Source organism: Phocoena phocoena, chromosome X, assembly GCF_963924675.1.
Source record: "Phocoena phocoena chromosome X, mPhoPho1.1, whole genome shotgun sequence".
Lineage (NCBI taxonomy): Eukaryota > Metazoa > Chordata > Mammalia > Artiodactyla > Phocoenidae > Phocoena > Phocoena phocoena.
In genome coordinates this window covers 128,220,279-128,247,847 of record NC_089240.1, presented here as the reverse complement: position 1 = coordinate 128,247,847, position 27,569 = coordinate 128,220,279, and the positions used below count along the sequence as shown (strand labels likewise).

General features: G+C 61.7%; 1 protein-coding gene across 1 annotated transcript; it reads right to left on the bottom strand.

Annotated features, from left to right (window-relative positions):
• Positions 1-1,255: 1,255 nt before the first annotated feature.
• Positions 1,256-26,628, bottom strand: PLXNB3 (plexin B3). Its single transcript, XM_065900309.1, has 39 exons — positions 26,512-26,628; positions 17,412-17,654; positions 16,530-16,756; positions 15,085-15,208; positions 14,708-14,865; positions 12,592-13,918; positions 11,995-12,174; positions 11,310-11,438; positions 11,124-11,224; positions 10,536-10,665; positions 10,217-10,373; positions 10,019-10,127; positions 9,825-9,939; positions 9,587-9,712; positions 9,375-9,491; positions 9,019-9,112; positions 8,767-8,936; positions 8,370-8,521; positions 7,986-8,091; positions 7,145-7,275; positions 6,715-6,891; positions 6,408-6,600; positions 6,056-6,286; positions 5,809-5,970; positions 5,576-5,727; positions 5,312-5,412; positions 5,010-5,233; positions 4,696-4,874; positions 4,367-4,433; positions 3,778-4,105; positions 3,563-3,666; positions 3,384-3,477; positions 2,838-3,016; positions 2,551-2,711; positions 2,198-2,345; positions 1,985-2,049; positions 1,841-1,916; positions 1,644-1,718; positions 1,256-1,360 (listed from the first exon to the last, which is right to left on the bottom strand). Exons 1-39 carry the CDS (start codon positions 26,626-26,628, stop codon positions 1,256-1,258), a joined length of 6,834 nt encoding a protein of 2,277 aa, XP_065756381.1.
• Positions 26,629-27,569: the final 941 nt, after the last annotated feature.

Below are 27,569 nucleotides of genomic sequence, written 5' to 3'. Positions count from 1 at the left end.
CCTGCCATTCCCACGGGTACCTCATTCCCTGCCCCCTCTCTGCTGGGTCCCCGCTTTTCCGATGGCTCCTTGATCCCCAAGACAGGCTGGGGCCCTCCTGTCCCTCAGTGTAGCGTCGCTGGGGGCCCTGGCCAGGCAAAGGTCAGGGGCGTGAGCTGCGGGCAGCTCTTCCCACCACAGGTGCCGGGCCTGAGTGACGGCCTGGGGATGGCCCGCCTGGGACTCTACTGCTGCACGGTCTCTCCCGGCTCCCTGCGGCCCAGCCCTCCCTTGCTTACTGGCTCCAAGACGTGCACATATCCACGTAGGAGGCGTAGGGAGCTGTTCTTCCTGGCCCCGCCCTCAGGGGTCCTCAAGTGGGAAGCAAGTAAGCCCACAGCTCTAGTGGGCTAGTGGCAGAGGTGTCCGGGTCAGGCAGAGAGCCCTTGGAGCTTGTGACCTTGGGACCCCATCCAAGGGACCAGGAAGAAGAATTGGGTCCCCAGAAAGGGGGTGGGTGGGGAAGCCTCCAGGGAGGCAGCAGGATGGGCTGGAGACCTCCGTGGCTGGCGTGGGTGGGGAAGACGAGGGGAGGCCTTGGGCGGCCAAGGAGCCCCCCGAGCCTGTGGGCACTACTGTGGGCTTCCGGCAGAGACCGGTGGGCACTTTGGCTCTTCAGAAAGAACACTGGCTGCTCCCAGGAGGGCTGGGGGGCGAAGAGGGGAGCCAGGAGGCCAGCTGGGGACTGTCAGAGTCAGAGGGAAGCGGAGGGGACCTGGCAGTGACTGGCGACACTTGGTTCTACGTCCCTGTGCCAAGGAAAGGACTGGGAGGATGGGGTGGCATAGATGGGGGCCTGAGGGCAGGGGCACCTTTCCCGCAGGGGTCAGGGGAGGGAGGAGAGCAAGGCCTCGGAGTCCTCTTTTTCTCAGGTAGCAGAAGTTGTAGCCCTGGGCCGAGGGGAGGGCCGTGCTGGGGCACTGAAGAGACTCACAGGCGAAGGTGGGGCTGGGCATTGGGCTTCTTCTAAAGACATTTCTATTTTATTTCCAGATGTGATGCTCCAGCAAACATAAATACAGTGGGGAAGGGGGAGGGAGAAAGGATGGCTATAAGTTAGAAACCCAGGCGGGGAAGGAGGGAAGGGGAGGGGGTGCGGGGGGGGCGGGTAGGCAGCAGGGAGCCGCTCCCGCTCTCTGCCGGCCACTCCCGTGTCGCCGGCTCCTTCGAGGCTCCGTCCAGGGCATTGAACCGGCAGATCCTGCTGCTGCCCAGCTCACAGGTCAGTCACCTTGTTCTCCACCAGGGCGGCAACCTGCTGCAGGCGGCAGGCCAGTTGCATCTTCTGGCCCACAGGGTCCTCCTCCAGGGCACTGATGATCTACCAGAGCAGAGGAGGCCGGCCCGCCTGAGGCCCTGGCCCTCGGCCCACCGGCCGCCCTGCCCTGGCTCCATCTCAGTAGCAGCCTGGGGAGCCAGAGCTCCCTGAGGAATCCGGACGGATGCCGAGCCCCTTCCCCAACCTGGGCCTTTCCTCTCCTCTGTCCAGATTGGGCCTGGACACTGCCTCTCGCCCCCGGGGAGACTCCTGGGGCCTCCCTCTGGGCTCTGGGCTCCGGGCTCTGGAGGCATGCCCCTCCCCCCCAGAGTGCCCCGGGCCTCACCTGGTCGTAGTACCTGTGGATGTGGGTGTAGAGTTCTTGCAGAGCTTCCAGACAGTGGGGAGCGGAGGTGTAATTCTAGGGGCAGCACGCGGGGGTTGAGGCCCCAGCCCGGGCGTCGAGCCAAGCCTCCCCCTTCCCCTCTGCCCGCCTCCCCCGCCCCAGGTGTGGAAGGGTGCACCCTCTGGGCCGGGCCTCACCCCCGAGAGCTCGGCCAGAGCCGAGTTCATCTCCTGGTAGCTCGCCGGAGAGCTCTGGCGAATGTCGGAGTAGTATCTGGAGGAGGGGACAGAGTTAGGGGCAGGCAGCACCCATTCCCTCGTCCGTGATGCCCCGACACCTACCTCTCCACCATCTGCTTGTAGCGAGGGATCTCCCGGGCGTAGAGCAGTTTGTTCACGGGGGAATCCTGTTCTGGGCAGGGGTGGGCGTGAGCGGGAGCTGGGGAGCTCTGCCCTGGTTTTCTGACTGTGCCACTCGTGCCCCCCCAGCCCCACCCAGGGCTCTGCTCCGAGCCCCCGTGGCTCCCCCGCCAGGCTTTCTTCCTCTGCCCTCACCCGGCCCACTTTATGCTCCGAGATGGTGCAGGAGTCCATGAAGGTCTGGGCGATGACGGTGAGGACGGCGTCCACGTTGTCCGACACCCGCACGTCAAAGATGAGCTGTGGGTTCTTCAGGGTGTTCACCCAGAACCGCAAGAGTAGGCTGGGGACACGGGCCAGCCGCGGCGTGAGCAGGCTGCCCCAGCTCCCATCCTCAGCCTGGTCCCCGGCCCTGAGCTGGCCTGCGAGCCCGTGCGGGGGCAGCCGGGAACCCAGGGCGAGGGCCGCCGGGCCCTGGGCTTCTGTCCCGGCCCTGCCGCCCCCGCCCTGCCAGCGTCCTCTCTGCACGGGGGCAGCAGGCGAGGCACCTGTTAGTCTTCCAGATGTGTAAGGTCTCCAGGTCCTCAATGCCGTGCTTCTCGGCCAGCTCGTCCAGGAAGTCAAACAGGTACTTGACAGCGATGGGCACAGGCCGGTTCACGCTGAGGATGGCCTGGAAGGCGTCGTCCACAAACTTCTGCAGTGTGCCCTAGAAGGCAGGGCGCGGGCGGTATGGGGGGGGGGGCAGGGTGTGTGCGCCTCGAAGCCGCGGCCAGCCGCGGCCTGCCTCAGTGGGTGGGGCCGCCCCGTCACCCCAGCTCCCCGGCCCACCTACCTTCATGGACAGCAGGCGGGTGAGGTAGATCTCCGGAATGGCCTTGGCCCGCGTCCGCTCCCGCTCCGGCTCCCTCAGGCTGCTGCGCCGCGCCTTCGCTGCTTCTGGCTCATCGGTGACTTTCACCAGGTGCCAGAGGCGGACCCCGCCGTCCTCACCGTCCTCCAGCGCGGGGACGTCTGAGGGCACAGAAGCCGGGCCTCAGTCCTGTGCACCCTCATGCCGCCGGCCGGGGAGGCCCAGCCTGCTTCCCTGGTGAGGTGGGGCAGGGTGGGGGGCGCCGAGGGCCGCAGGGTAAGAGAGATGTGGAGGACAGGGTGGCAGCCCAGGGGCTCGCTCGGCCCAGCACCCCACGGCCCTGGAGCTTCCCGACCCGGACGCACCGCCGCCCTCGTCCACCCCGGGCCCCCGGCTCAGCCTGGAGTTGTGGCTTCCCCGCTGGCGAGGTTTGGGGAGACCCGGACACGGCAGACGGCATGACCGGGACTCCGGCCTGCCCACCTCGAAGTCGGGGGCAGGTTGGTGCGGCTGGGCCACGGCACTCACTCTCCCCAGAGGGGCAGCTCGGGGCCGGGCTCTGGGAGACGGCGCCTCCGTTGTGCAGCTGGGGAATGAGCCTCACCGTGGCTCCATCCGGGACCTGGCGGGGAGGGGAGCAGAGGCTGGGCTCCCTCCCTGGCTGACCCGAGGCGGGAGCCTGCCCCCAGCGCCCACCTGCCCGGCACCTTGTAATGCTGCAGGGTGTTGAGTCTCTTCCAGCGGTTCTGAGTCACGGAGGTCAGGTCCTCGTCCGACAGGGTTAGGTGACCGGCCAGGCCTGAGCGCCACTCTTGGGGGGACCCAGGGAAGCCGGTCAGCCCACGGCCTGTTCCCGTAGGGCGGAGCCGAGTGGCCACAGGTGAGAAGAGCCTCGGGCGGGGCAGGAGGGGTAGGTTCTCACCGAGGTCTAGGGCGTGCACTGAGGGCCTCTGGGAGAAGGGGGTGCCCTTGTAGACTTGGTCCAGCACCTTCTCCTTGACCTGGGTGATGGTGTCCGTGTCGAGCACCCGGGCGGGCACGCGCTGCACCACGCTGCCCGCCGCAGCCCCACCAACCCCCGGGCCAGCCAGCACCGTCAGCGTCAGGGCCCGGAATTCCACGTCCTCCCGCAGCAGGCGGCTGTCGTTCAGGGTCCGTTTTGCCTTGCCCGTCACGGCGTCCACGGGGCCCTTGTCCACCTGGTACTGGATGGCCCGCAGGAGCACGTAGAGCGGCTCACCCGCTACCTCCTGCAACCACCAGGAAGGGCTGGCGTCAGCTGGGGGGCGGTGGGCGGTGCGGGCAGGGAGGGGCGGCCGCTGCACAGAGCGAAGATGGACGGCAGGCAACACCAGCAGCCTCTGCTTCACATCCAGCCGGGCAAATGTTCGTAGCCTTCCCTCACCGACCCCCCGCCCTCGAGCCCGAGGCCCCTGGGCGGAATGGGGGCGCAGATCAGTGAGGCCAGAGGCAGCAGCCCCAGAATGGCGTGAGGGGAGAGGGGCCCTCACCCTCAGGAAGGCGTAGAGACAGATGGACACCCAGTTGGTGAGCAGCTTCTCCACCATAGTCTCCGTCCTGCAGGGAGCGGGCCCCGGGTCAGAGGGGCTGCTGCAGGGCCACCCTGTCTCCAGGCTGAGGCAGGCGGTAGTGGGAGGGCAGAGCTGCTCCGCCTGGCCACCCTTTGTGCCCGGCTCGCCGCTCAGGGTGCCCATCTGCTTCCCCACCAGCGGCTCCGGACCCAGCCCGCCTCCCAGGGCTTCCCAGCCCCACGCACGCCAGGACAAGGCTGGACGGAGCCAGCTCCCCTGCTGCCGGGACCGGCCAGGCCAAGGCCAACCTGCGTAGCATGAGCTTGGGGTTCTTCTGCACGTAATGGGCAGCCAGGTCTCCGAGCAGCGTCCTCACGATGTCGGTCAGGTACTCGAGCTTGCCGTGCAGCGCCAGGGACAGCAGCGAAGCCACGAGGCAGCGGTCCCGCTGGGAGAAGCTGGGCTGCTCCTCCAGGGTGTGGATGAGCTAGGCGGGAGGAGGGGGTGCTGGCACCCACCCCGGGAAGCCCTGCGCCCCACACATCCTCCCACGCCCGAGCCCACACCTGCTGCCTGGCCCGCTTCCTCGCCCAGGCCCGCCTCCCGCCCCCGCGGCCCTCACCGTAAGGAGGAAGGGCTTGCTGTTGAGCAGGTTGGAGAGCTGCATGAGGCCCTGGCGCACCGGCGCGCGGCGGCCCTCCTCCCCGGGCCCCTCGAGGGCAGGCTGCAGCGGGCAGCTGCCGCGCCCGGGGAAGAAGGCGCGCTCGGCGTACGTGCGGTAGTCCAGGAAGGGGATCCCGCTGGCCTCCAGGTCGCTGCTGAGGTCAGTCATCTCTGTCATCAGGTCTGTAGGCCAGGAGCCACTGAGGTGTGAGCTCAGGCCCAGGTCCGCCCTCTACCCTCTCCCCACCGCCCTCTCCCGACCTGTGAACTCCTTTCGGCACTGGTCGCCTACGCCGATCTCCAGGTTCTCCAGCTGCACCAGAACCTTCTGGTAGTCCCGCAGGGCCTGCTTGCTCTTGTGCCTGCGGCCCAGGGGCCAGGTGTCAGCCACGGGACCAGAACTGCCTGGGCCGAGGCCACTGCGCCAAGATGGCCGCCTGCGCAGAGGCCCGCCGTGGGCCACCCTTTCCGAAGGTGAGGAGGGGAGTTGGGGCGGGTGCGCGCGTGGCAGGGCGGCCCCCTCACCTGTACACGAGGGTCAGGAGGAGCACGGCGGCGATCGGCACGGCCACGCCCAGGCCCAGGCCCGCCTGGGCCTCCACGGGGAAGGCAGAGAGCGCGGGCTCAGCCTCGTACTGGACGGGGCCCAGCGGCAGCCGCACGTTGCCCATCTGCACCTGCAGCGGGGACGCGGGGCTCTTGAGCGCCGGCCTGCAGCGCTCCGCCCGCCCAGCCCGGCACCCCGGGCCCAGCCTCACCACGAACTGCGGCAGGGGTCTGGAGCCATTGGTGGGCTGCGGGGCCCGCGCGGGCGGCTCGCAGTACAGGTGGGTGAGCGTGAGAGTCTTCACCAGGCACTCGCCGTCGCCGATGTGCACGCGCACCTCCTCCTTGCTGATGCCCAGGTTGAGACCCTCACCCTGGAAGCCGGATCCGGGGCCTGAGTTGAGCCACCCAGCTGGTGCCCACAGCCCCCGCGCAGCGGCGGCCGGCAGGAGGCCTCACCTCCACGTCCAGGATGTGGCCTGGCTTGAGGCGGTAGGGGCGGGCTCGGCTGAGTGGGGCCAGGCGGGGGTTGGGCTGGTACAGGAAGTCCTGGCCCCCACTGGCGCGGGCGAAGTCCACATGCACGTTGTCCAGGGCGAAGAAGACGCGCCGGGGGCTGGCCCCGTCCGGCACTGCAGGGCTCCGGCACAGGAGGAGGCTGGACGAGTTGACGGAGCAGACGGTGGAGCACTGCGAGGCGGCGGGGCCGGGACGAGGCAGGGTGAGCCGGGGCTGCCCGCTCGCTCCCAGGGACGTGGGGGCCACCCCGCCCCCTCGCGGGGCACGGCGTCACCTGCTGGTGGGGCCTCACCTGCAGCAGGCCCCCCTCAAGCTGGGTGCAAGCCTGGGGGGCTGCGGCGGGGGCCCAACAGCTCCCCCTGGGGGTCGGGTCCCGGGGCTGCACCGCCACAGCCGTCTCCTCTGCGGCCTCCAGCCACACGGACAGCAGGGGCCGCTCTACCACGTCCAGGCCCGTGCCCCTGACTCGGATCAGCCGCCCGCCCCTGCGCCAGGATAGCACTCAGCAGGACCAGGGGCGGCGGGCAGCCCAGTCCGGTCCTGGCTGCCCACCCTCCCGGCAGGGTGCACAGGTTGCCCCGGGTGGATCAGGTCCTCACCCCCGGAAGCTGACGCTGGGCTCCGCCGCCACGAGCTGGGGGTCGGCGGTGTAGTGGAAGGGGCTGGCGAGCAGCGTGCGCTGGGCACGGCCGAAGACCACTCGAACCACAGCTTCTCCTGGGCTGGCCTGGGGCGTGGTGTGGCACACGATGGCCTCAGGACACACTGGCTCCCTTCTGCAGGGTGGGGAGGTATCTGGCATCTTGGGCTCTAGCCTCAGCCCGGCCTCCCCACCAGAGGCCTGCTTTGCCTCCCTCACCAAGGGCAGAGACCCCTGGGGTGGGCACGGCAGCCGTGGACCTGGGACTTTCACGGGGGCCTTGGGGAGCCCTGAGCTCATCGCCCCCATTGTACGCAAGGGGACGCTGGGGCCCATAGGGAGTATCCCCAGCTGACAGCGACCAGCTGGGGTCAGGAGGAGGGACTCACATACGACAGGGCTGGCTGCCCACAAAGGCACTGATGTTGCCTCCCGTCTGCAGGTGCTGCCCATGGATGGTGAGCTGGGTGCCCCCTGCCTGGGGGCCCCACTGGGGACTCAGGCTCAGCAGGACGGGGTCCTGGGGGACAGGGCAAGCTGGGGCACGTGGAGGCCCACTTCTCAGCTCTGCCTCCTGGGCCACGGCTGACCCTGCTCTCCCTCTGGAAGCCCTGTGCCCAGCTTCTGCAGCCCCGCAGCTCTCCTGCCAGCCGCCCTGCCCCACCAGGGGGTGCTCTTCTCTCCTCGCTGCGTCTCCTTGTCCTCTGCCGCGGCTTGCACCTCCCAGGCCCCCCTCCCCGCAGCTCTAAGCCCCAAGATCCAGTCACCTCCTTGGGGTGCTGCCCCTGCCCCTGCACCCACTGCTCCCACCCCAGGCTCTCTGGCTCCAGCAAGTCTCGAGGGCTCGGGCTGGCACCTGGAGGCATCCCTGCTCTCCCCCATCCCCTTGCCCGCAGGCAGCCGGGTGGGCAGCAAGTCCTGACAGCTCTGCGTCCCCGAGTGGTCCCCCTGGCCATCCGGCGGCCGCTGCACTCACTGCTTCCGCTGCTTGCCTCCCTCCTGGACAGCGGCCGGTGGGCAGCGTCCTCACCATCCCGCCACTGCCCACAGCCCACCGTCCACTCAGTGGCCAGAGCGATCACTCGGATCGCGTGGCTTCCCTCCTGGACATGAGGTGACGCTTCCCACTAACCTTAGGTCAGGTTGGAAATCCTCACGTAGGTGTCACTGCCCTCCTGTCCCTTCTTTCTACTACCCCCTCTGTGGGGAGCACCCTGGGTGGGCACTGACCTGGTAGGTGAAGTGCTGGGTTGAGATGCCCGGTGGCCGACTCTTAACGGCCACTTGGATTGGGCCCACGGTGCCGTTGGGGGCAGGAGATGTCACACACACAATTCTGCAGAGCGAAGGCCCGAGAGCTGCTCAGGAGCCCCGTGGGCCGAGCCCTCGCCTGTCGGGAGCTGCAGGCCGCCTGCCAGCCGCTGCCCAGAGCCCACCCCCTCCACTCCTCTCGCTGCCAGCCCCCCCCCACTTCCCCCGGCCTCATCTTCCTTCGGCGCATCTGACCCCGGCCCACGTTTCTTGGCTGCGAGCCTCCCTTCTCTCTGGGCGGCCAGTCTCTGAGGGCCTCCTTGGGAGGGCGTCCCTCCGCCCCCGGCTGCCAGGATGCCTCACCGGGCAGAGATGCGGTAGAGAGAGGGGTCAGGGCTGCAGGGCCGGCCAGCCACGCTCACGGCGTCCTGCACGTCGGCAAAGTCCCGGCCCAGGTTGGAGCCCAGGATGGTGAGGGCCAAGCCGCCCTCAGTGGGGCCGGTCAGGGGCTCAATCTGCAACAGGGAAGGGTGGTGATGGGATGCCCCCAACCTGCTCCTCCTTTGCGGTGTCGGGGGGTGCCTGGCCAGCCGACCAGACCGAGGTGGGACACAGCTGCTAGGGTTTGGGGGCCTGGGGCAGGGCTGCGCTGACCCTGGTAAAGCTGAGACAGTGGGGGGCAGGGCGGGGCCAGGCGGACCGCGATGGGGGATGGGGGATGAGTGAGAGGCTGGGCCGTAGGGGAGGGCTGGGGACTCACCGCGTCGATGCTGGGTGCGGGACACAGCAGCTCCACGGCCCCAGGCGGGCACAGCGGCCCGTAGCGGCAGGTGGGCCGGTCGTGGCTGCACCACAGGCAGCCCAGGCTCCCGCTGGCCGCCTGGCAGTGGCTGCAGTCGGGGTGGCCCACGGCGCAGTCGTACAGGGTCACTAGGAAAGGCCAGGCGGCGCGCTGAGGCGCCTCCCCCGGCTGCACACCCCGCCCTGCCTGCTGTGCCGCCCCCAGGCTCACCATGAAGAGTGCGGGCATTGTCCAGCCTCTGGCCCTCGCCCCGGGTGACGTAGATGGGCACCGGGAGCTCCCGCTGGGCCATGGAGGGCTGGAACTGTGGGTGGAGGGCGGGGTCAGGCCCGACCCAACTCGGGACACCCCCTGACCCCCGCCCGCCTCCTCCAGGACGCTCCTCCCAGAATGGGTGCCATTGTTCAGGGCCCCCGCATCTCCCAGCAGGGGCTGTGGGCACCACGTTCCTGTGCACGCCCAGGCCTGCCCACGGCAGGCCTCCTGAGTGACGACAGGCTGAAGGGGGCGAGCCCCTGAGGGCCCGGGCGTCCAGTGGCAGGTGAGTCTGTGGGGCAGCTGCCCACCTGCTGGGCCTGGCAGTGGATGAGGCCGGCGTCCCCGGCCACCTCCTCCAGGGAGGCTGGCAGCCTCTGCAGTTCTCCGGGCAGCTCCAGCCAGCAGTGGTAGGAGGCAGGCAGGCCCTGGGGGTGGGCTCTGTCAGCATCCTGGACGCTGTCAGCCGCTACCACTGCCCCTCCCCCGCTGTCGCTGTTCCCCCACCCACCGGAATGCTCACCCGGAAATGCTGAAGGTTCCGCACGCGCAGGGCCAAACGGCTCTCCCAGCCCACAGGCACCAGGAGGGGGCCTACCAGGCCCTCGACCCGGGGACAAGCCCCTGGGCCCCGCACCTGGATGTCCACCTGGGGGAAGGAGACCCCTTAGCGCTTCAGGAGTCGAGGGGCCTAGGCGGGCCTGGGGTAGGGCGGGCGCACGGCGGAGGTGAAGAGAAGCCAGCAGGCTGGGCCCGCCCACCTGTTGGGCACTGTAGATGGTCCTCTCGCCCTCCGGGCAGCGTTCCCCGTACACACAGCGGCTGTTCTGGGGGCACCAGTGGCACCTCCAGCGGCTGCCCACACAAGCACTGCACCTGGGGGGACGGGGGACTGCTCAGGTGGGGCGCCATCGGGAGTCACCACCCCTACCCAGCGGCTGGGCCCGGCACTCACGGAGCAGCCGCCTCCAAGGCCTGCACGGCACTGCAGTCGTAGAAGGAGAAGTTGGTGGTAGCCACGACCACGTCCTCGAACATCAGGGCCAGGGGCAAGGTGATGTGCTCTGGGGGGGCATATGGTGGTGGCAGGGGCGGCCATGTGGCTCCTGCCCCTCCGGCTCCCCCCTTGCCCCTCGCCCCGGGCGCCCCTCACCTGTGCCTGGAGGGTTATGCGGCAGCTGGTCTTGGGGAGGGGTGACGCAGGCCACGTGGGTCCCTTCCACGTGAGCCAAGCTGTCATAGTTCCCAAAGGCACAGTGGAAGTATTCGTCCACGGTGAGGGTGGGCAGCCGGGGCACAGACAAGGTGACCTGCGACGCACGCGAGGAAAGCACAGCAGGCGGGGGCCTCCTGGGGGGCCCAGCTCGCCGAGGGAGAGGGATCCAGGGCAAGGGAGGGCTGGGAGCAGAGGCAGCAGGAGAGGAGGAAGACGGGGCAGCCCCCGCCCCGGCAGGCGGCGGCAGGCATCTGACCTGGCCCTGCTCCTGGCGGGGGTGCTGGGCCGGCAGCAGGCTCTGGATGTGCAGGCAGCGGCCGTCCTCGTAGCTCCATAGCCACTGGTTGGGCTGGGCCGCCCGCCCGCACTGGCCCTTGCGGGTACACCTGTGGGGCAGGGGCCCGTTGGGTCCCTGTGTGGGACTCAGGCTCCCTGGGTGATTTGCGGCAAGGGGCTTGGGAGGACGGCCCAGCTGGAGCGCAGCGAGCAGTGGGGGTGAAAGGGACTCTGCTCAGAGAGGAAGGGGCCAAGCGCACGAGCACGTGAACCTGACTTAGGGTTGCCGTGAGGGATTCCTGAGGCTGCCGTGTGGAGCGTGGGCTGGAGAGGAGCTGGACCGGGCCAGGGGACACCTGAGAGAGGTGACGGAGGCCTGGCCCAGAGGGGGCTGGGGGGAGGAGAAGTGGACAGGCTGGGCAGCGGGGGGAAGGGGACGCCACCAGATTCTCGGTTGGGTACGCAGGGCAGGATGGGGGAACTCAGCGACGGCCCTGCGTCCCACCTCGGGGACGCGACCCGGCCTCCTGGCCCACCTAGAAGTGCTCCGGGAGCAGCCCCCACTCACCTGCCCTGCAGGACGCACCAGCCGCACAGGGGGTCCCGGGCCTGGAGGCAGCTGCTGCAGTCGGGGAACTGGGGGCAGGCTGCCACGGGTAAGCGGTCCACCTGGACAGGCGGCGGGGTACGGAGGTGGTGGCTGCAGGGCCTCGGGCCTCGTGTGCTCACCCCCCACCCCCGGGACAGCCCTCACCTGCTGGGAAGTCAGCACGTAGAGGTGGCTGCCACTGCTGTCCACCAGCAGGTCGGGGCTGATGGCCGAGCCCGGGGGCCCCACTTGTTGTGAGTGGTACACCTGGCCTCGGGTGCCATTGAGGAAGACCTGGGGGGATGACAAGGGCAGGGCTGGGCCAGCCCGCCGAGCCAAGGCCTGCTCTCAAGATGGCCGCAGGCTAACCGTTCGGAGCAGGTGCTGTCCCGGCTGGGGTTCCCGGGGAGCATCCCGGCCCCCAGAGCTGTCTCCCCTTCTTGCCGGCCCAGGGCGGCCAGGCCGTGCCGTGGAGGGTGGGGCAGGCCCACGGGCATCCAGCCTGCCCATGTCGCCTCACCCAGCTAGGGAGGCAGAGCCACCCTGGGTGGGGCCCTTGGGTGCCAGGGGAGGAAGGGCAGTTGTGGGGAGACAAGCAGGTCATGAAAAGGCAAGAGTCTCCTCTTATCGGCTGGGAACCAGCCGTCAGTGTGCGGCCTGGCTTTCCGACCTGCCAGCAGGGCGCAGGCCGAGAGGTGTGGCAGGAACCCGTGACTCACGGGGCTTCTGGGAGCCCCCACAGGGCAGGAGCGCCTCCAGTCAGGCCACTGAGGCCGGGCCCGGCCTGGCAGCATTGAGGCTGGGACCGGGGGTCTGGCTGAGGCCCGCCCCGCCTTCACCAGGCCCTTACTTTATGCAGCTGGCCCTGGATGTCCCCCAGGAACGCTATCGTGTGTCCGTCTGCCTGGAGGGCTGCGACTGCGCTGATGGAGTTTCTGAGTTGCAGCAGAGGCCCCGCCTCCAGGGGCCTGCGGCCCGCGATGGGGCTAGGGGTGTGTTCGTCGCCACAGGGGTATGACTCGGGGGAGTCCTGCAGGGGCGGAGAGGAGGGATTCAATTCCTGGAAGAGGCACGAGGTACCCTCCCTGGGCCCAGATCTGCAGTCAGCCCAGGATGGCAAGGCAGCAGGCGAGAAGGGCTCAAGGTTGCGCCGCAGAGAGGGAGAGGCTGGCCGAGGAGACTCAGACAGGCGGGCCCCTCCTTGCCATCCTCTAAAGCAGAGGTCACAGGCGATTGTCGCATGGGAGCGTCCAGCTGCCCTCGGCCAGGACTACGTGTGGCAGCCCCGGCCCTGGTCAGAGAGATGCTGCAGGTCCACAGAGGGACAGGGCCGGGGTGGCAGGCCGGGCGACACGAGGCCGCGGGAGAGGCGGGAGCCGCTGCCAGGTGGCGGTGCGGAAAGCCTCAGGTGAGAGGGCAGGGGTGAGGCCCGGGCCCAGCCACTCACGGGCGGCAGGGTGACGCAGCGCGATGTGACGCCGTACTCCACGGTGGCTTCCTCCGTGCCGCCGGGGCCCCGGCCGCCCGTGGTGTAGCAAAGGCGCCGGGCCCGCTCCATGGTCGCGTCCAGGTCGGCCAGGGGAAAGGCGCACAGGGCTGCCTGCACCCCCCTCGGGCCGGCAGCAAACGCTCCCAGTAAGGCGCCTGGGGCGAGGGAGGCGGCCTGGATGAGGCCATGGCCCCGGCAGGTGAGGGGCACTTCCACATAGGAGTAGAGGTTGGCGTCCCCCAGGCAGACCCGAGCCACGTAGGAGCGGTACTCGGCCTGTGCCCGGGCCCCACGGCGGCGGAAGACGAAGTAGGCCGAGCGAGCGTCAGCGAGGGCCGCCACGTAGCTGTTGTTGTAGTCGGAGAGGTCGCCCACCACCAAGCGGCCCAGGCCCTCGCTGGAGAAGGGCTGTGGCCCAGCCAGCTGGCGCACGGTCAGGGGTGGCACCCCGCCCGACAGCTTGCCCGCCAGGCCCCTGGCCACCAGCAGGAGGTCCCCGCCTGGCCCGGGCACCACCAGGCCCACCGTAGCCACGCCCACGGCGTTGGCAGCCACGAACTGCCCGTCGCCGGGGTCCTCGGCCCGGTACAGCAGCTGCGCCACATCCTCGAGGCGCCGCTTCTCACACACTCCCTGCCGCACCTGCCCGCAGGCCACCAGCTCCCGGGCCCGGCCGCTCACCAGCAGCAGTTGGTTGGCATTGTCGGTGAGCCGGGCCTGCGGGCACTCGGCCGGCTCCCGGAAGGGCACACAGTCGGGGCTGTCGAGGACCGGGCCTGTGACAGCCACCGACTCGAGCCGCAGCGCGGGGCTGAGCTGGAAAAGGCGGTTCACCGCGCCCACGTAGAGCGCGCCCCGGCCTGGGGCCAGCGCCAAGCGGTTGAGGGTGGTATTGGGCGCTGGGAAGCGGTGTGCCCACGTCGGGGCGAGTGGTGGGCACAGCAGCGGCAGCACGAGCAGCAGGCAGGCGCCCAGTGGAGGCCGGGGCGCCATCGCGGGGCCCTGGGGGAGGCCGGGCAGGAAGGCACGAGTCAGGGCGGCCGTGGGAATGGAGGACGAGGGGGCAGGAGGAAAAGGAGAATCCAGGAGAGACAGAGACAACAGAAGGGGAGGGGAAGAAGGACGGAGAGGCAGAGAGACAGCAGCAGAAAGCGGGGGCAGGGAGCAGCAGGGGAAGCGGAGAGGGAAAGAGTCAGAGGGAGACAGGGACGGGGCGGGGTGGGGGGTGGGTACGGAGAGTCCCCAGGAGGTGGGGGGCGGGGTGCACGCATGCACGAGGAATTTCCTTCATCTACTTTAGATGCATCTAGATTGTGGAAGGGGGCAGATCCTGAAAAGCCACAGGAACACCAACAGAAGGACTGAGTGGCAGAGAGAGGAGAGACCACAGAAAGGAGAGCAGGGCGGAGAGTGGGGGGCGGCGGCGGAGGGCGGCGGAGGGCGAGGGGAAAGGGGACAGGAGCCCAGAGACCAGGGCCTGAGGGCCAGCGAGGGTGGGAGAGAAAAGCTGCCCTGGGAAGCCAGCGGAAGAGAGGAGAGAGCCAGACACCCCGCTGCCTGCCCCAGAGGAAGCAAGGGGCCGGTGGCCAGGGCCGAGGCAGAGGAGAACAGAGGGCTGGGAGGGCCCCAGACTGAGCTGGGGGTGCTCAGAGCGGGGATGGGGGAGTTGGGGGGCACCAAGAGACAACCCAGGGTGCAGGGGGTTGGGGGAGGCCTGTCCCTTGCCCCATCAGCCCCGGCAGCCAGGGTCCACTGGGACTGGCACGGGGAGGGTTAACGTGGGGGGGGTGGAGTGAGAAGAGGACAGCCAGAGAGGGCGGGAGGGGAGAGGAGAGCTTGAAAGAAAGTCCTAGCCAGAAGCTGGGCATGGGCTCCCTTCCCCACCCATTTGGGGCCCAAGGCTGAGCCCTGAGGGGAAGGGCGGGGCCCTAGCCTCCAGAGGAGGCTCTGATCCGGGGTTCTGCTCCGCCTTCCAGCTCACCTCCCGCTGCCCAGCAGCCTCCTGCAGTGCCCAGGTGACACGCGCCACGAATCCCTGGGCCGTGATGGCCCCTCACGCCTCTCTCCTCCTGACCCCGGCACAGAAGCCAGGTCCTGAGTTGAGCCAAGGTCCCGCACAGCTGGGCGTGTGGGCGCGTGCCAGCCAGGAGTGGGCCCGCTGTCATTCAGCAGCCTGCCGGCTCCGGCCCCCCAGCTGCGGGGAGAGCTCAGAGGACGCCCCTGGGCCCTTATCTTGGGAATACAGACAGGAAGGTCAGGCCTGGCCTGGGGACAGGGCCGTTTCCTCTGGACCCTGGTATCGGTGGCAGTGTCTGTGGCGGGTGAGGGGCAGACGGCCCGCAGCTGGAGGCGCAGCGCGTGGGAGCCCAGGCTCCAGGCTCCTCCGCGCTCCTCACCTGCCTTCCCTGCCCCAGAGGGGGGTCTCTGGGGACGCAGGACTCAGGCACTTACCGCAGCGAAGGGCAGCAGCAGAGGCGTCTCCCGGGGCAGTGGTGACGGACACAGGATGGCTGTGGGGGGCATTGTCCTGAGTAGGAGGGAGACAGGCAAGGCTTGGTTCCATTCACACTCAACCCTGGGGGAGGAGGGAGGCCAGGAGGGCTGAGGCCTGGCAGCCAGGCTCCACCACAGCTGGCAGCTTTGTCAATAGTGGCCGGGCCAAGGCAGCCCTGCCTCCACGCCAACAATGTCCCCTCTGTCCAGAGGCCCAGGCCAGGGACCCGCTATATGGTGTCCCTATCCCCATCCAGGCTGTTCTGACCAGGGGGCTCCCTGCCACTCCCCACCCCCAGAGAGACACCCCCTGGGATCTGGGGACAAAGGGACAGGGTTTCCTTCAGCCAGAAAAATGAGACCCACACAGCCAGTCCCCCACTCCCGCCCTGTGCCAGCCAGCGTGCTCCTCCCCGTGTCCCCCCGGGGTCCCTGTGAAGGGTGCAGAGTGGGCCACGGAGCCCCCCTGCGAGGGCCAGGGCCCTGCGCCCCTGCATAGCAGGCCTCACCCTCGGTAGCCTTGGCGCCTGGCTGGAGGCGAGTCCTGACCCTCAATGCCTGCGTTTGTCCAGGCGGGGGGCAGGGGAGAGACTGGCCAAGGCAGCCCGCCTGGGAGACCTTCTCCCCTCACGCCCCCCCACCCCCAGGGACTGGCAAAGTCGTGCCAGGTACAGTCTGGTGCCAGCATAGAGGATGCACGGGAGGGGGTGGGAACCCAGCCCTTAGCTTCAGACTTGGCAACTGGTCGCAGGCTGTCCCCCTCCCGCTCGCTCGGGGAAATACCATCCCAGGATGGGTCTGGATCTCCCCCTTCACGTGTGGGGTGGGGAAGGGAGTGGCAGCCGGCAGCCGGCTCCTCTGCCTCCCTCAGAGGGCACCGTCCGCACACCAAGGCGGCAGGGCTCAGGCCGTGACCCGAGGTGCGGGAACAGGTGTGCTTGAGTCAGGCTCCCCGTTTCCTCCACAGGGTGCGGTAGCAGCAGGCAGGCTCAGGGGTGAGGTGACAGCCACAGGGCTCGCTGCCACCTGGCTGGGCCAGTTGGGTGGCTGTAGGAGCGGGGAGCCAGGCGGGCCGCTTCCCTACCCCGTGCCCTGCCCCGTGGCCAGAGGCGCCAGCTCTCGCATTTGGGGGCAGCAGCCGCAGCCCTACCTCCCAGCGCCAGGGCCACCCGTTGGCCAGGACGGGGGGGGGGGGGGGGGGGGGGGGGCGGGGGGGGGAATCCGTGCCCCCAGGCATCAGGAGGTGTCGTCGCAGGACTTGGGCTGGCGCCTAAGCGCTTTCGCCTGATTCGGGCTAGTCGGCCTGTGGACCCCTGGCTTCTCCCGGCTCCCAGGTGGCGCCCCCCACCCCGACCCGGCGACCCCTGCACCCCGCGCCCTAGCCAGCCCCGGCTCCTGCCTACCTGAGCGGGCCGCCGGCCGGGCCGAGGAGCAGCTGGCGGTGCCAGGAGTGCGTCCCGGAGGAGCCCCAGTCTCCCTCCCCACAATGCAATCGCTCCCAGCCCGAGTTGTCCTGGGTGGCCCGGGAAGCCCAGCCCCTCCGCGCCCACCCCTTTGCCCGACGGCGCAGGGCAGGGCACTGCTGCCCTCTGCCGGCCTCGGTGGGCATGGCAGAGGGCCGGCCGCGCACCTGCCCGGAGCAGGTGAGAGGGGGCGGTGCCCTCCCATGGGGGGGGTGGGGGCAGGCGGGCATTCCATAGCCTTCCATGAAGTGCCCTGACTGAGCGCCAGACTTGGCCCTGGCACTGGCACCGTTCAGAGCCAAAGCCCACAGCCACCTGCCCCGAGAGTCTCCCGGGTCTCAGGGGCAGAACTACTTGCCAACAGATGAGACCCCACTGCCAGGACAGCCCATTTGTGGAGGGCACTGTGGGTCACCAAGGAGGGGGAGTCAAGTCTGGGGGCGCTCAGGGCATCACGGAGAGCATCACAGAGGAAGTGAAGTTTAAGCTGACCTTGAAGCACACGGCGCTACTCCTACTGTCATCCTCCGATGTACCAGGGCTGGTCTAAGAGTTCAGTCCTTCCAATGACCCCAGAGCGGGTGCAGTTATTTCCCCTGGTTCACGGGTGGGGAGACTGAGGCTCGCAAGGTTAGGAAACTTGCACAAAGTCACAGGGCTAGTAAGTGGTAAGGCTGAGAGTCGACCGCGGGTCCCTGCCCTTAACCATCAGGCCACGAGGCCCTGAACCATGAAGGGCAGCAGGCATTGGGCAGGAAGGGAGATGGGGACTGCCCGAGGCCAAGCCTGCCGGTGACACGCCCACAGGGCATTTTCTCCTACCTGGAGCACAAGTTGGTCGAGGTGGGCTTCGAGGCTGCAGAGGGCTGGCAAACGGCTTTGCATTTGAACAAGCGCAAGCTGGCGGCCCAGGGGTGGAGAGCATGGGGGAAACCTGGATCGGGGGGGCTGTAGGCGTGGAGAGGGGGAGCGGGACCCAGGAGACGTGGCGGTGGACAGGGTGTAAGCGGCGAACGCAGAAGGATCCAGGAGATCCCTGGGCTCTTTCTGCTGGGGCGTCACTCCCTATGGAGCAGGGGTGCCAGTGGAGGGGAGGACTGAGGGGCCCACAAGGCAGGAGGAGGTGGCCAATGGAGCTGGTGGGGTCTTAGCGTAAGAAGCTTGGCTCGGGGTGAAGAGCACTGGGGGTGGGTGGGAGTCACAAGAGGGAACTGGGAGACCAGGGGCGTCAGGGGAGGCAAGCGACCCAGAACCCGAAGGCCCAGCAGATCCGGAGGGCTACACCCCGCTCCCCCAAGGGGGAAGGCCAAATGCCCAAGAAGGGGCCAGGGAGGGATCTAGAAGCTCCGGGAGAGGCAGGCTGTCGGGAGAGTGATGGGGGAGGGTCTCTGAACACTAAGACTGGAAGGACTGTCCCCCCACCATGGCCAGCTGGGCCCCTCCCCTCCACCGTGTCCCTCCTCAGCCTCCACCCCAGCACACACGTGTCCTTGGTGGCTTCGGGAAAGACAGACGCCTTCAGTCCCAGCGCTGGGAACATTTGTCCTACCTTTCCACAGAAGAAAATAAATCTGTCTCCAGGCAACACAATTTTTAATAAGTATGTATGTGTATGGCCTGCAAGGGCCTTGTCCACCGGTCCCAGGCAGAAGACAGGCAGCCCCTAGTCTGAAGTCAGTGGCAACGGTGAAGGACCTTTGCAAGCTTTGTGAGTTTTAACATCTTACACAAAGGGAATCCTGTTGTTTTCCTTCTGCCAGTGGCTCCTTCCCCTCGCAGCTGGCCTTTGGAGATGTATCTGTGCCGATCCATGTGGATGGCCCATTCGTCCAGCTGCATGGGATCCTTCCATCAGTATCCCTGCGAGGGGTGGGGAGGCGGCCTTGCTGAGGGCGGGGTTCTCTAGATGCTGGAAGGGGACTCGCCGGGTCATAGGGCACGTGCGCTCCGAGTTTGCCAGGGGCGGAGGAATCGCTTTCCAAGCTGGTGGCCCACATGACACTCCCACTGCCACTGTATAGACATTTATTTCTGTTTCTCCTCATCTTCACCAGTACTTGGACTTAGTACTTTTACTTTGTGTTTCGTACTTTCGGTCAATACAGTGGGTGTGAAATGGTGATGCCTTGCTGGACTTTGTTTTGGCTGCGTTGGGTCTTCCTTGCTGCGCGTGGGCTTTTCTCTGGTTGCGGCGAGTGGGGGCTGCTCTTCGTTGCGGTGCGTGGGCTTCTCATTGTGGTGGCTTCTCTTGTTGCGGAGCACGGGCCATAGGCGCGTGGGCTTCAGTAGTTGTAGCACGCGGGCTCAGTAGTTGTGGCTCGCGGGCTCTAGAGCGCAGGCTCAGTAGTTGCGGCGCGTGGGCTTAGTTGCTCCGCGGCCTGTGGGATCTTCCTGGACCAGGGCTCAAACCCGTGTCCCCTGCGTTGGCAGGCGGATTCTTAACCACTGTGCCATCAGGGAAGTCCCCCCGTCTTATTTTTTATTTTAATGTTTTAATTGAAGTATAGTTGATTTACAATGTTGTGTTAATTTCTGCTGTTCAGAAAAGTGACTCAGTTATACACATATATAGATTCTTTTTTATATTCTTTTCCATTATGGTTTATGGCAGGATGTTGAATGTAGTTCTCTGTCTATCCCTGTTTTACTTACTACAGCTTTAAAAGCAAGCCTTGATACCGGGAGGGGGTCATCATCTTTCAAAATTCTGTCACCTATTCTAGGCCCTTTAGTTTTCCTTAGAAGTTTCAAAAACAGCTTGTCAAGTTCCAGGAAACACCGTTGGGATTTTTTTGAAGAGGTAAATGGAGGTTTTGTTGAATTTTGAATCCCTTTGAAGACTAGTCATCTCTAAAATATCATTTCCCCACCTCTGAGCATAGCATCTCTCTCTAGTTATTAAGATCCTTTCAGTACATTTTCCCCTAAGGACTTGAACATCACGTGTTTGGTAGAGCTGTTACTAGGGACTTGCTTTTTAAAAAATATTTACTTATTTATTATTTGTTTGGCTGCGTCGGGTCTTAGTTGCTGCGTGAGGGATCTTTGTTGTGGCATGGGGGATCTTTTAGAAGCGGCATGCGGGATCTAGTTCCCTGACCAGGGATCGAACCCAGGCCCCCTGCATTGGGAGTGCAGAGCCTTAGCCACTGGACCACCAGGGAAGTCCCAGGACTTGCTTTTTTATGGCATTATAAATGCTATCTTCTTCTTAATTCACTTTCTGATTGTGCTGCTGGTACATAGAAACACAACTGACTTTTTAAAAACTGAAGTACAGTTGATTTACAATGTTGTGTTAGTTTCCGGTGTACAACAAAGGAAACAGAATTGACTTTGGCGTATGCATTTTGTCTCAAGCAGCCTCATAAATGCTTGTATTAGGGCTAATAATTCTTTGTGGATTCTTTTTATGTTTTTCCAAGGAAGGTGACTTTTTAAAAAAATTTATTTGGTTGCACTGGGTGTCAGTTGTGGCAGGCGGGCTCCTTAGTTGCGGCTTGCCAGCTCCTTAGTTGCGGCACGTGAGCTCTTAGTTGCGGCATGCGTGTGGGATATGGTTCCCTGACCAGGGATCAAACCCAGGCCCCCTGCACTGGGAGTTCATAGTCTTATCCACTGTGCCACCAGGGAAGTCCCCTGTGGATTCTTTTTGGTTTTCTACTTACACAGTCATGCCATCTGGGAGGAATGACTGCTTTGTTTCTTCTTTTCCAGTCCTTTTAACTACAGTTTCTTTTTCTCACTTTACTTCCCTGGACAGTACAAGGTTGAATGGAAGCAAAGAGAATATTCTTAAGGTTTCATCATTAATTAAGATGTTTGCAGAGGGTGTTTACAGACACCTTTATGAGATTAAGGCAGGTCCCTTCCAGTCCTAGTTTGCTATATGTTGAATTTTATCAAATGCATTCAGAAAAAGCACTGAGTTGATGACAGAATGTTCCTCCTCCCATCAGTTAATGTGTTCAGTTGTGTTAATTGATTATCTAATGTTAAACCACCCTCGCATTTTCTGGGCTAAACTCAACTTTGTCATGGTGTAGTGGCTGGATGGGTTTTGTTGTTGTTTTTGGAGCACGTCCTCTTTTTCTGTTCCCTGGAACAATTTATCTAAGACGAGGGTTATCAGTTCCTTAAAGGCTTGATGGAATACATCTGTAAAACTATCTAGGCCTTCCTTGTTGTTGCAGCCACCAGCCCCTCTATCCATACATTTTAAATCACATTGCCGATTTCTTTAGTAATTATGGGACTGTTCAGGTTTTCTGTTTCTTCTTGAGTCAATTTTTTTATTGTGGTCAAAAATACATAACATAAAGTTTACCATCTTAACCATTTTTAAGTGTATAGTTAAGCAGTGCTAGGTACACTCACATTGTTGTGAAACGGATCTCCAGAACTTTTTCATCTTGCAAAACTGAAACGCTATATCCATTAAGCAACTCTGCTTTTCCCCAGCCCCTGGCACCCACCCTTCTACTTTCTGTGTCTATAAATTTGGCTATTCTAGGGACCTCACATAGGTGGAATCGTGCAATATTCGTCTTTTGTGACTGACTTATTTCACATAACATAATGTCATCAAGGGTCACCCATGTTGTAGCATCTGGCAGGATTTCCTTCCTTTTAAGGAGGAATAATATTCCATTTTGTGTCTAGACCACATTTTGTTCATCCTTTCATCAGTCAGCGGACACTGAGGTTGCTTCTACCTCTTGACTATCGTGAATGGTGCTGCCACGAACATGGATATGTAAATAGCTCTGCTCTCGATTCTTTTAGATACATACTCAGAAGTGGGATTGCTGGACCACATGGTACTTCTATGTTTAATTTTCTGAGGAACTTCCTTGCCATTTTCTATGTCAGTTACACCATTTTACAATCCCACCAACAGTGCACAAGACTTCTAATTTCTCCACATTCTTGACACTATTTGACGTTTTCTGGGTTTTTTTGGGGTTTTTTAAAAAAATAGTAACCATTCTAATGGGTGTCAGGTAATTTATTGTGGTTTTGATTTACATTTCTTGATGATTAGTGATGTCGAGCATGTTTTTGTATGCTTGTTGGCCACTTGTATATCATCTTCGGGGTAATGTCTATTCAAGGCCTTTGCACATTTTTTAAATCTTTTCTTAAAACTTAATTTATTTTATTTTTGGCTGCGTTGGGTCTTCGTTGCCACGCACAGGCTTTCTCTAGTTGCGGCGAGCGGGGGCTACTCTTCGTTGCGGTGCGTGGGCTTCTCATTGCGGTGGCTTCTCTTGTTGCGGAGCACGGGCTCCAGGCTTGCGGGCTTCAGTAATTGTAGCACGCGGGTTCAGTAGTTGTGACTCTCGGGCTCTAGAGCGCAGGCTCAGTAGTTGTGGCGCATGGGCTTCGTTGCTCCACGGCACGTGGGATCTTCCCAGACCAGGGAAGATCGAACCTGTGTCCCCTGCATTGGCAGGCGGATTCTTAACCACTGTGCCACCAGAGAAGTCCCTTTGCACGTTTTGAAATCAGGTAATTGGATTTGTTGTTGTTGAGTTGTAGGAGTTCTTTGTATATTCTGGGTATTAACCCTTTATCAGATATGTGACTTATATTTTCTCCCGTTCTGTAGGAGGCCTTTTTACTCTGTTTGTTGTATCCTTTGTTGCTACACGTGTCCCTACTGTCAACCAGAAGACAATATTCCCAATGACTCTGAAGCCCCCATATACCCTGTTCCTCCCTTGACATAAGCAACCACTAGCCTTTCCTTACTTTTCTTACTTGTCCCACATATGCATCATCTCTAAACAATATATCTTATATTTTTAGAGCTTATATAAATGGAATCATACTGGATGTATTTTTCTGTAACCTGTTGCTTTAGTTCCATATTACATTTGTGACATGCATCCGAGTGTGATACATCTAGCTGGAGTTCATTCATTTTTATCGCTGAATGGTTTTCCATCATATGACTGCAACATAGTTTGTTTTTTCACCTGTTAATGGACACCTGGGTTTTTTCTGGCTTTTGCTTATTATAAACAATGCTGCCTGTGAACGACCTGTACGCGTAATCTGGGGTATTTGTGAAGGACCTTCTCTAGGGTGTGCTCAAGAGTGACCTTGTTAGGCCATAAATATGTACATCTTTAATTCTACTAGATAACACCAAATTGTTTTCCAGAGTGGCTGTACAAGTTTGTGTAGCACCACAGTGTACGAGTTCCTGCTACTCCATATCAATGCCGACACCTGCTATTGTCTGACTTCTTAATTTCTATCAGTCAGTGGATGGGAATAAAAAGATATATCACTGTGGCTTTAATCTGCATTTCCAAAGACCCTCTGTTCTAACTTGCCAGGGAATAAAGTGTGGTCTTCTGCATGAGGTGGGGTAAAGATGTGAGCATCTAGCAGCTTCATATATATAAAGCTGATATATATATATATATATATAATTGAAATATATGTGATCTAGCAGCCTCTTGCACGGGTGTCCAAGCTCCCATGCTTAAGCCAGAGTCTCTCATTATGTTGGAAAGGGCTATGGTATCCGTGGTTTTACCCCTGTTTTCCTCTCCTTTCATTCTTGCCAGAGCCTTGTGTCTATCTTACTAATTTCAAAGAACCAACTTTTGGTTTTATTGATCTTTGTTTTTTCTATTTCATTAATTTCTGCTGTCTTTGTGATTTCCTTCCTTCTACTTTCTTTGGGTTTATTCTACTGTGGTTTTTCTAACTTCCTGGGTTGGGGCTCAGCTTACTTTTTTAAGGCTATACATTTACTCTTAAGTACTGCTTGAGCTACACTCCACACGTTTTCAAATGTCGCGTTTTCATTGTTGTTCAGTTCTAACATTTTTTTAGATTTTCATTATATTTCTTCTTGGACCAATCAGTTATTGGGAAGTGTATTTTTAAATTTAAATTTGTAAATTTAAATTTTCAAACATATGGGAGGACTTAATTTTAGCTTTGTTATCCATTTATGATCTTATTCTATTGCAGTTTGAGAACATGCTCTGTACGATACCCATTCTTCTAGCATTTGCTGAGATTTGTTTTGTGGCTGCGAACATGGTGGGTTTTATTAAGTGTTCAAGGTGAACTTGAAGTGTGTAGTCTCTAGTTTGGGGATGTCTGTTAATCAAGTGTGTTCAGTTTGTGCTATATTCTTCCTATTTTTGTCTGCTTGAGCTACCAATTGGAGTGAGAGGTAGTGCGATTTACTGTGGTGAATTTACTAATTTATTAATTTTTCCTTTTACTGCTACTTTTTTTTTTTTTTTTTTGCGGTACGCGGGCCTCTCACTGCTGCGGCCTCTCCCGTTGCGGAGCACAGGCTCCGGACGCGCAGGCTCAGCGGCCATGGCTCACGGGCCCAGCCGCTCCGCGGCATGTGGGATCTTCCCGGACCGGGGCACGAACCCGTGTCCCCTGCATCGGCAGGCGGACTCTCAACCACTGCGCCACCAGGGAAGCCCACTGCTACTTTTTTGTTTGATGTACATTAGAGGCTCTGTCATTAGGCAGCTACAGACACATTCAGAATGGTTAATGCTTCTGAATGGATTATTTCTTTAATCATTGGGCAGCAACCCCTTTTACTCCTAATAATGATTTGTGCCCTGAGGTGTACTTTGTCTGATGTTAATTTCTCTCCACTAACTTCCTTTTGAATGGTATTCGCTGGGTATGCCTGTTTCCATTTGTATCAATTAGGGTTTGGTGGCAGACCACAGAACCATTCTAGCTTTGTAAGTTGAAAAAAAAAAAGGATTTATTATCAGGTAGGGACGGCTTGCACAATCTTGGGAACAGATGGAGGAACACCTCCTAACCCTCCAAATTGCCACTTGTCCTGGATCAGGAACAAATCCTGACCTCAAAACTCAGCTAAGGGACTTCCCTGGTGGCGCAGTGCTTAAGAATCGCCTGCCAATGCACGGGACACGGGTTCGAGCCCTGGTCCGGGAAGATCCCACGTGCCGCGGAGCAACTAAGCCCGTGCGCCACAACTACTGAGCCTGTGCTCTAGAGCCTGCGAGCCACAACTACTGAGCCTGAGTGCTACAACTACTGAGCCCACATGCCTAGAGCCCGTGCTCCATGACAAGAGAAGCCACCGCAATGAGAAGCCTGCACATCGTAACGAAGAGTAGCCCCCACTCGCTGCAACTAGAGAAAGCCTGTGCGCAGCAACGAAGACCCAACGCAGCCAAAAATAAATGAGAAAAAAAAAAAAAACTCAGAGAAAACGCCGTCTATCTCCCGTCCCCCAGATGAGAGACCAAGCACCGCGCGTCCATGCATCTCTTCAACCACCAGCTGCCTCTCTGCTGGCCAATGCACCCTCGGACCACCTCCTAGCGCTTACTCATCATTTCCGCTGGGGCCAAGGGCCTGGGCCCAGCAAGCACTAATCACGCAGCACCTTCTCCCCGACCTGTCCCTTCTTCCGCAATGGATGCCGTCGCCCAACCGGCCACTCAAGCCAGAACCCAGGGGTCACCTTGACTCTCACTCCACCCGTCCCCTCCCCCAGAGTCTGAGGTACCCCCCGCATGACTTTCTTCTATTCTCTCTAGTGCATCTGGGATTTCAGGCCTCAGCACATCTGGCCTGGGTTGCGTCAAGCGGTGTGCTCCTTCGTCTATGTCTATCTCTTTACCTGTGATCCATCCATCCATCCATCTATCATCATCACCAGTCTATCATCTCTCTTTATTATCTATCAATCGTCGATCACTTCTACCTCTTTCTGATCAATGTATCCATCACCTATTATCTATTTTTTGAGGCGAAATTCACATCACACAAAATTAACCCTTTTAAAGTGCACAATTTGTTGGTAGTTAGCATACTGACAGTATTGTGCAACCATCACCTCTGTAGTTCCAGAACATTCTCATTACCCCAAAAGGAAACCTTGACCCCATTCAGCAGTCACTATCCAGCCCCTGGCACCCACTGGTCTGCTTTCTTTGTCAAGCTGAATAATACTCCATTGTACGGACAGACCACATTTTGCTTGTCCATTCATCTGTTGATGGACATTCGAGTTGTTTCCACTTTTGGTTACCATCAATAGTACTGTTAATAATGTTCACGTATGAGGTTTTTTTAAAAAAATTTATTTATTATTTTTGGCTGCATTGGGTCTTCGTTGCTGTGCGCGGGCTTTCTCTAGTAGCGGCGAGCGGGGGCTACTCTTTGTCGTGGTGCGCAGGCTTCTCATTGCGGTGGCTTCTCTTGTTGCAGGGCACGGGCTCTAGGCGCGTGGGCTTCATTGGTTGTGGCACGCGGGCTCAGTAGTTGTGGCTCGTGGGCCCTAGAGCGCAGGCTCAGTAGTTGTGGCGCACGGGCTTAGTTGCTCCGTGGCACGTGGGATCTTCCCGGACCAGGGCTCAAACCCGTGTCCCCTGCATTGGCAGGCGGATTCTTAACCACTGCGCCACCAGGGAAGCCCCACGTATAAGGTTTTGATTGAACATCTATTTTCCATTCTCTTGGGTCTACGTCTCCGAGTGGAATTGCTGGGTCACACGGGAACTCTGCCTAGCTTTCCAGGACCTGCCACGCTGCTCCCCACGATGGCTGCCCCACCTCTGTCCCAGCAGCAGTGCGTGAGCCAAGCACAGTGCTCTTGCCTCCCCCCAAGCAACCCTCCACGCAGCCTCCTTTAAGCATGAATCCCATGTTGTTTCCATCCTGCTGAAAACCCTTCCGTGGCTTCTCGCTGCTTCTGAAGGCCAGGCTCTGGAAGTGAGGCCCCTCCCTCCCCCCTGCATCTTGCTCCTGATTTACCCCTGGGCCTCGGCACAAGCGTTCCCCCCTCCTAGAAGGTCTAGAAGCACTGTGTCCCCACTGCTCCTTGCCTGGCTGGCTCAGGACTCTTCCTCCTCCGTGTCCCCTGCCAGCCCATTTGGCAGCTCACTGGTTTTCTCTCAGCATCTCTCTTGGAGCTGTCACGGGTGGACTGGACCTCGGTCCTCTCCTCTCCACCCTGGCACAGGGTCGGGCTGGGTCCAGAGTCCCCTTCCGGCTCAGCCATCCTTTTTGAGATGTTGCTGATGCCGCCTGCCCACGGCTGTGTCTGCCGGAGAACGCACAGGGCAGCATCTTCGGCTGGGGGTGGGATCAAGGCTCCTCCCCCCCGCCCCAGGCCACTGCTGCCCGTCCCGCCTCTCCCCCAAGCCCCGACGGACAAAGACGCTGGGAGGCAGGACTGCACTTTCCACAGGAGGTTTTTACTGAGGAACTGAGGGAGGTTCCCCGACCCGAGGGCTGAGGGCCCGAAAGGCACACGGCGGCGCGGTGGCGGGGTCTCCCCCTCGGGTGGGGGCAGTCTTTGCAGAGACAGCTTCCCCACCGACCCCTCTTTGGCACTGAACTGGCAGCCCCAGCGTCCCCGCCCCCACCCACGCCCTGGTGGTTGGCAGTGTAGGCCGGTGGGGTAGCGGGCTGGCTGGGGGCCCAGGCCACCTCTCCCGCTAGCAGGGTGCTCACGTTGAAGATGGAGAGGGCTGCAAAGGGGAATCCAATAAATTAGCTTGAAGGAGAGAGGGTTAGGGACGGAGGCGGACGGGGACTACATTCTTGTCATTGCTCGGTAGGAAATGTTGTGCAATTCTTTCTCCCGAGGGCTCTTTGGGATGACTGGTGGGGAGAAGGGGCACAGATGACGGGCCCTGCCTCATCGCGGGGCCCACTTGGCCGTTTTTATGGCAGTGAGGGTGTTCCGGGGGACGGGAGCCTCGGCGGGCCACTGGGATGATGGCAATAGAGAGATGGACCGTCTGTGATGTCTCCAAGGGACCGCAGAGGAGGGAATGGGGGGACTCCAGACTTAGGAGGCGCTGCCCCGCAAACACCAAGGCTCCTGGGCACAGGCTGGTGCTGTGAGCGGGGCCGCGCCTCTGGCCCCTCTCCCCTTCCACTTGCCCAGGTCCCAGTCTGGTGGGGCTGGGAAGCGGGCACAGGTTTCGCTGGCTG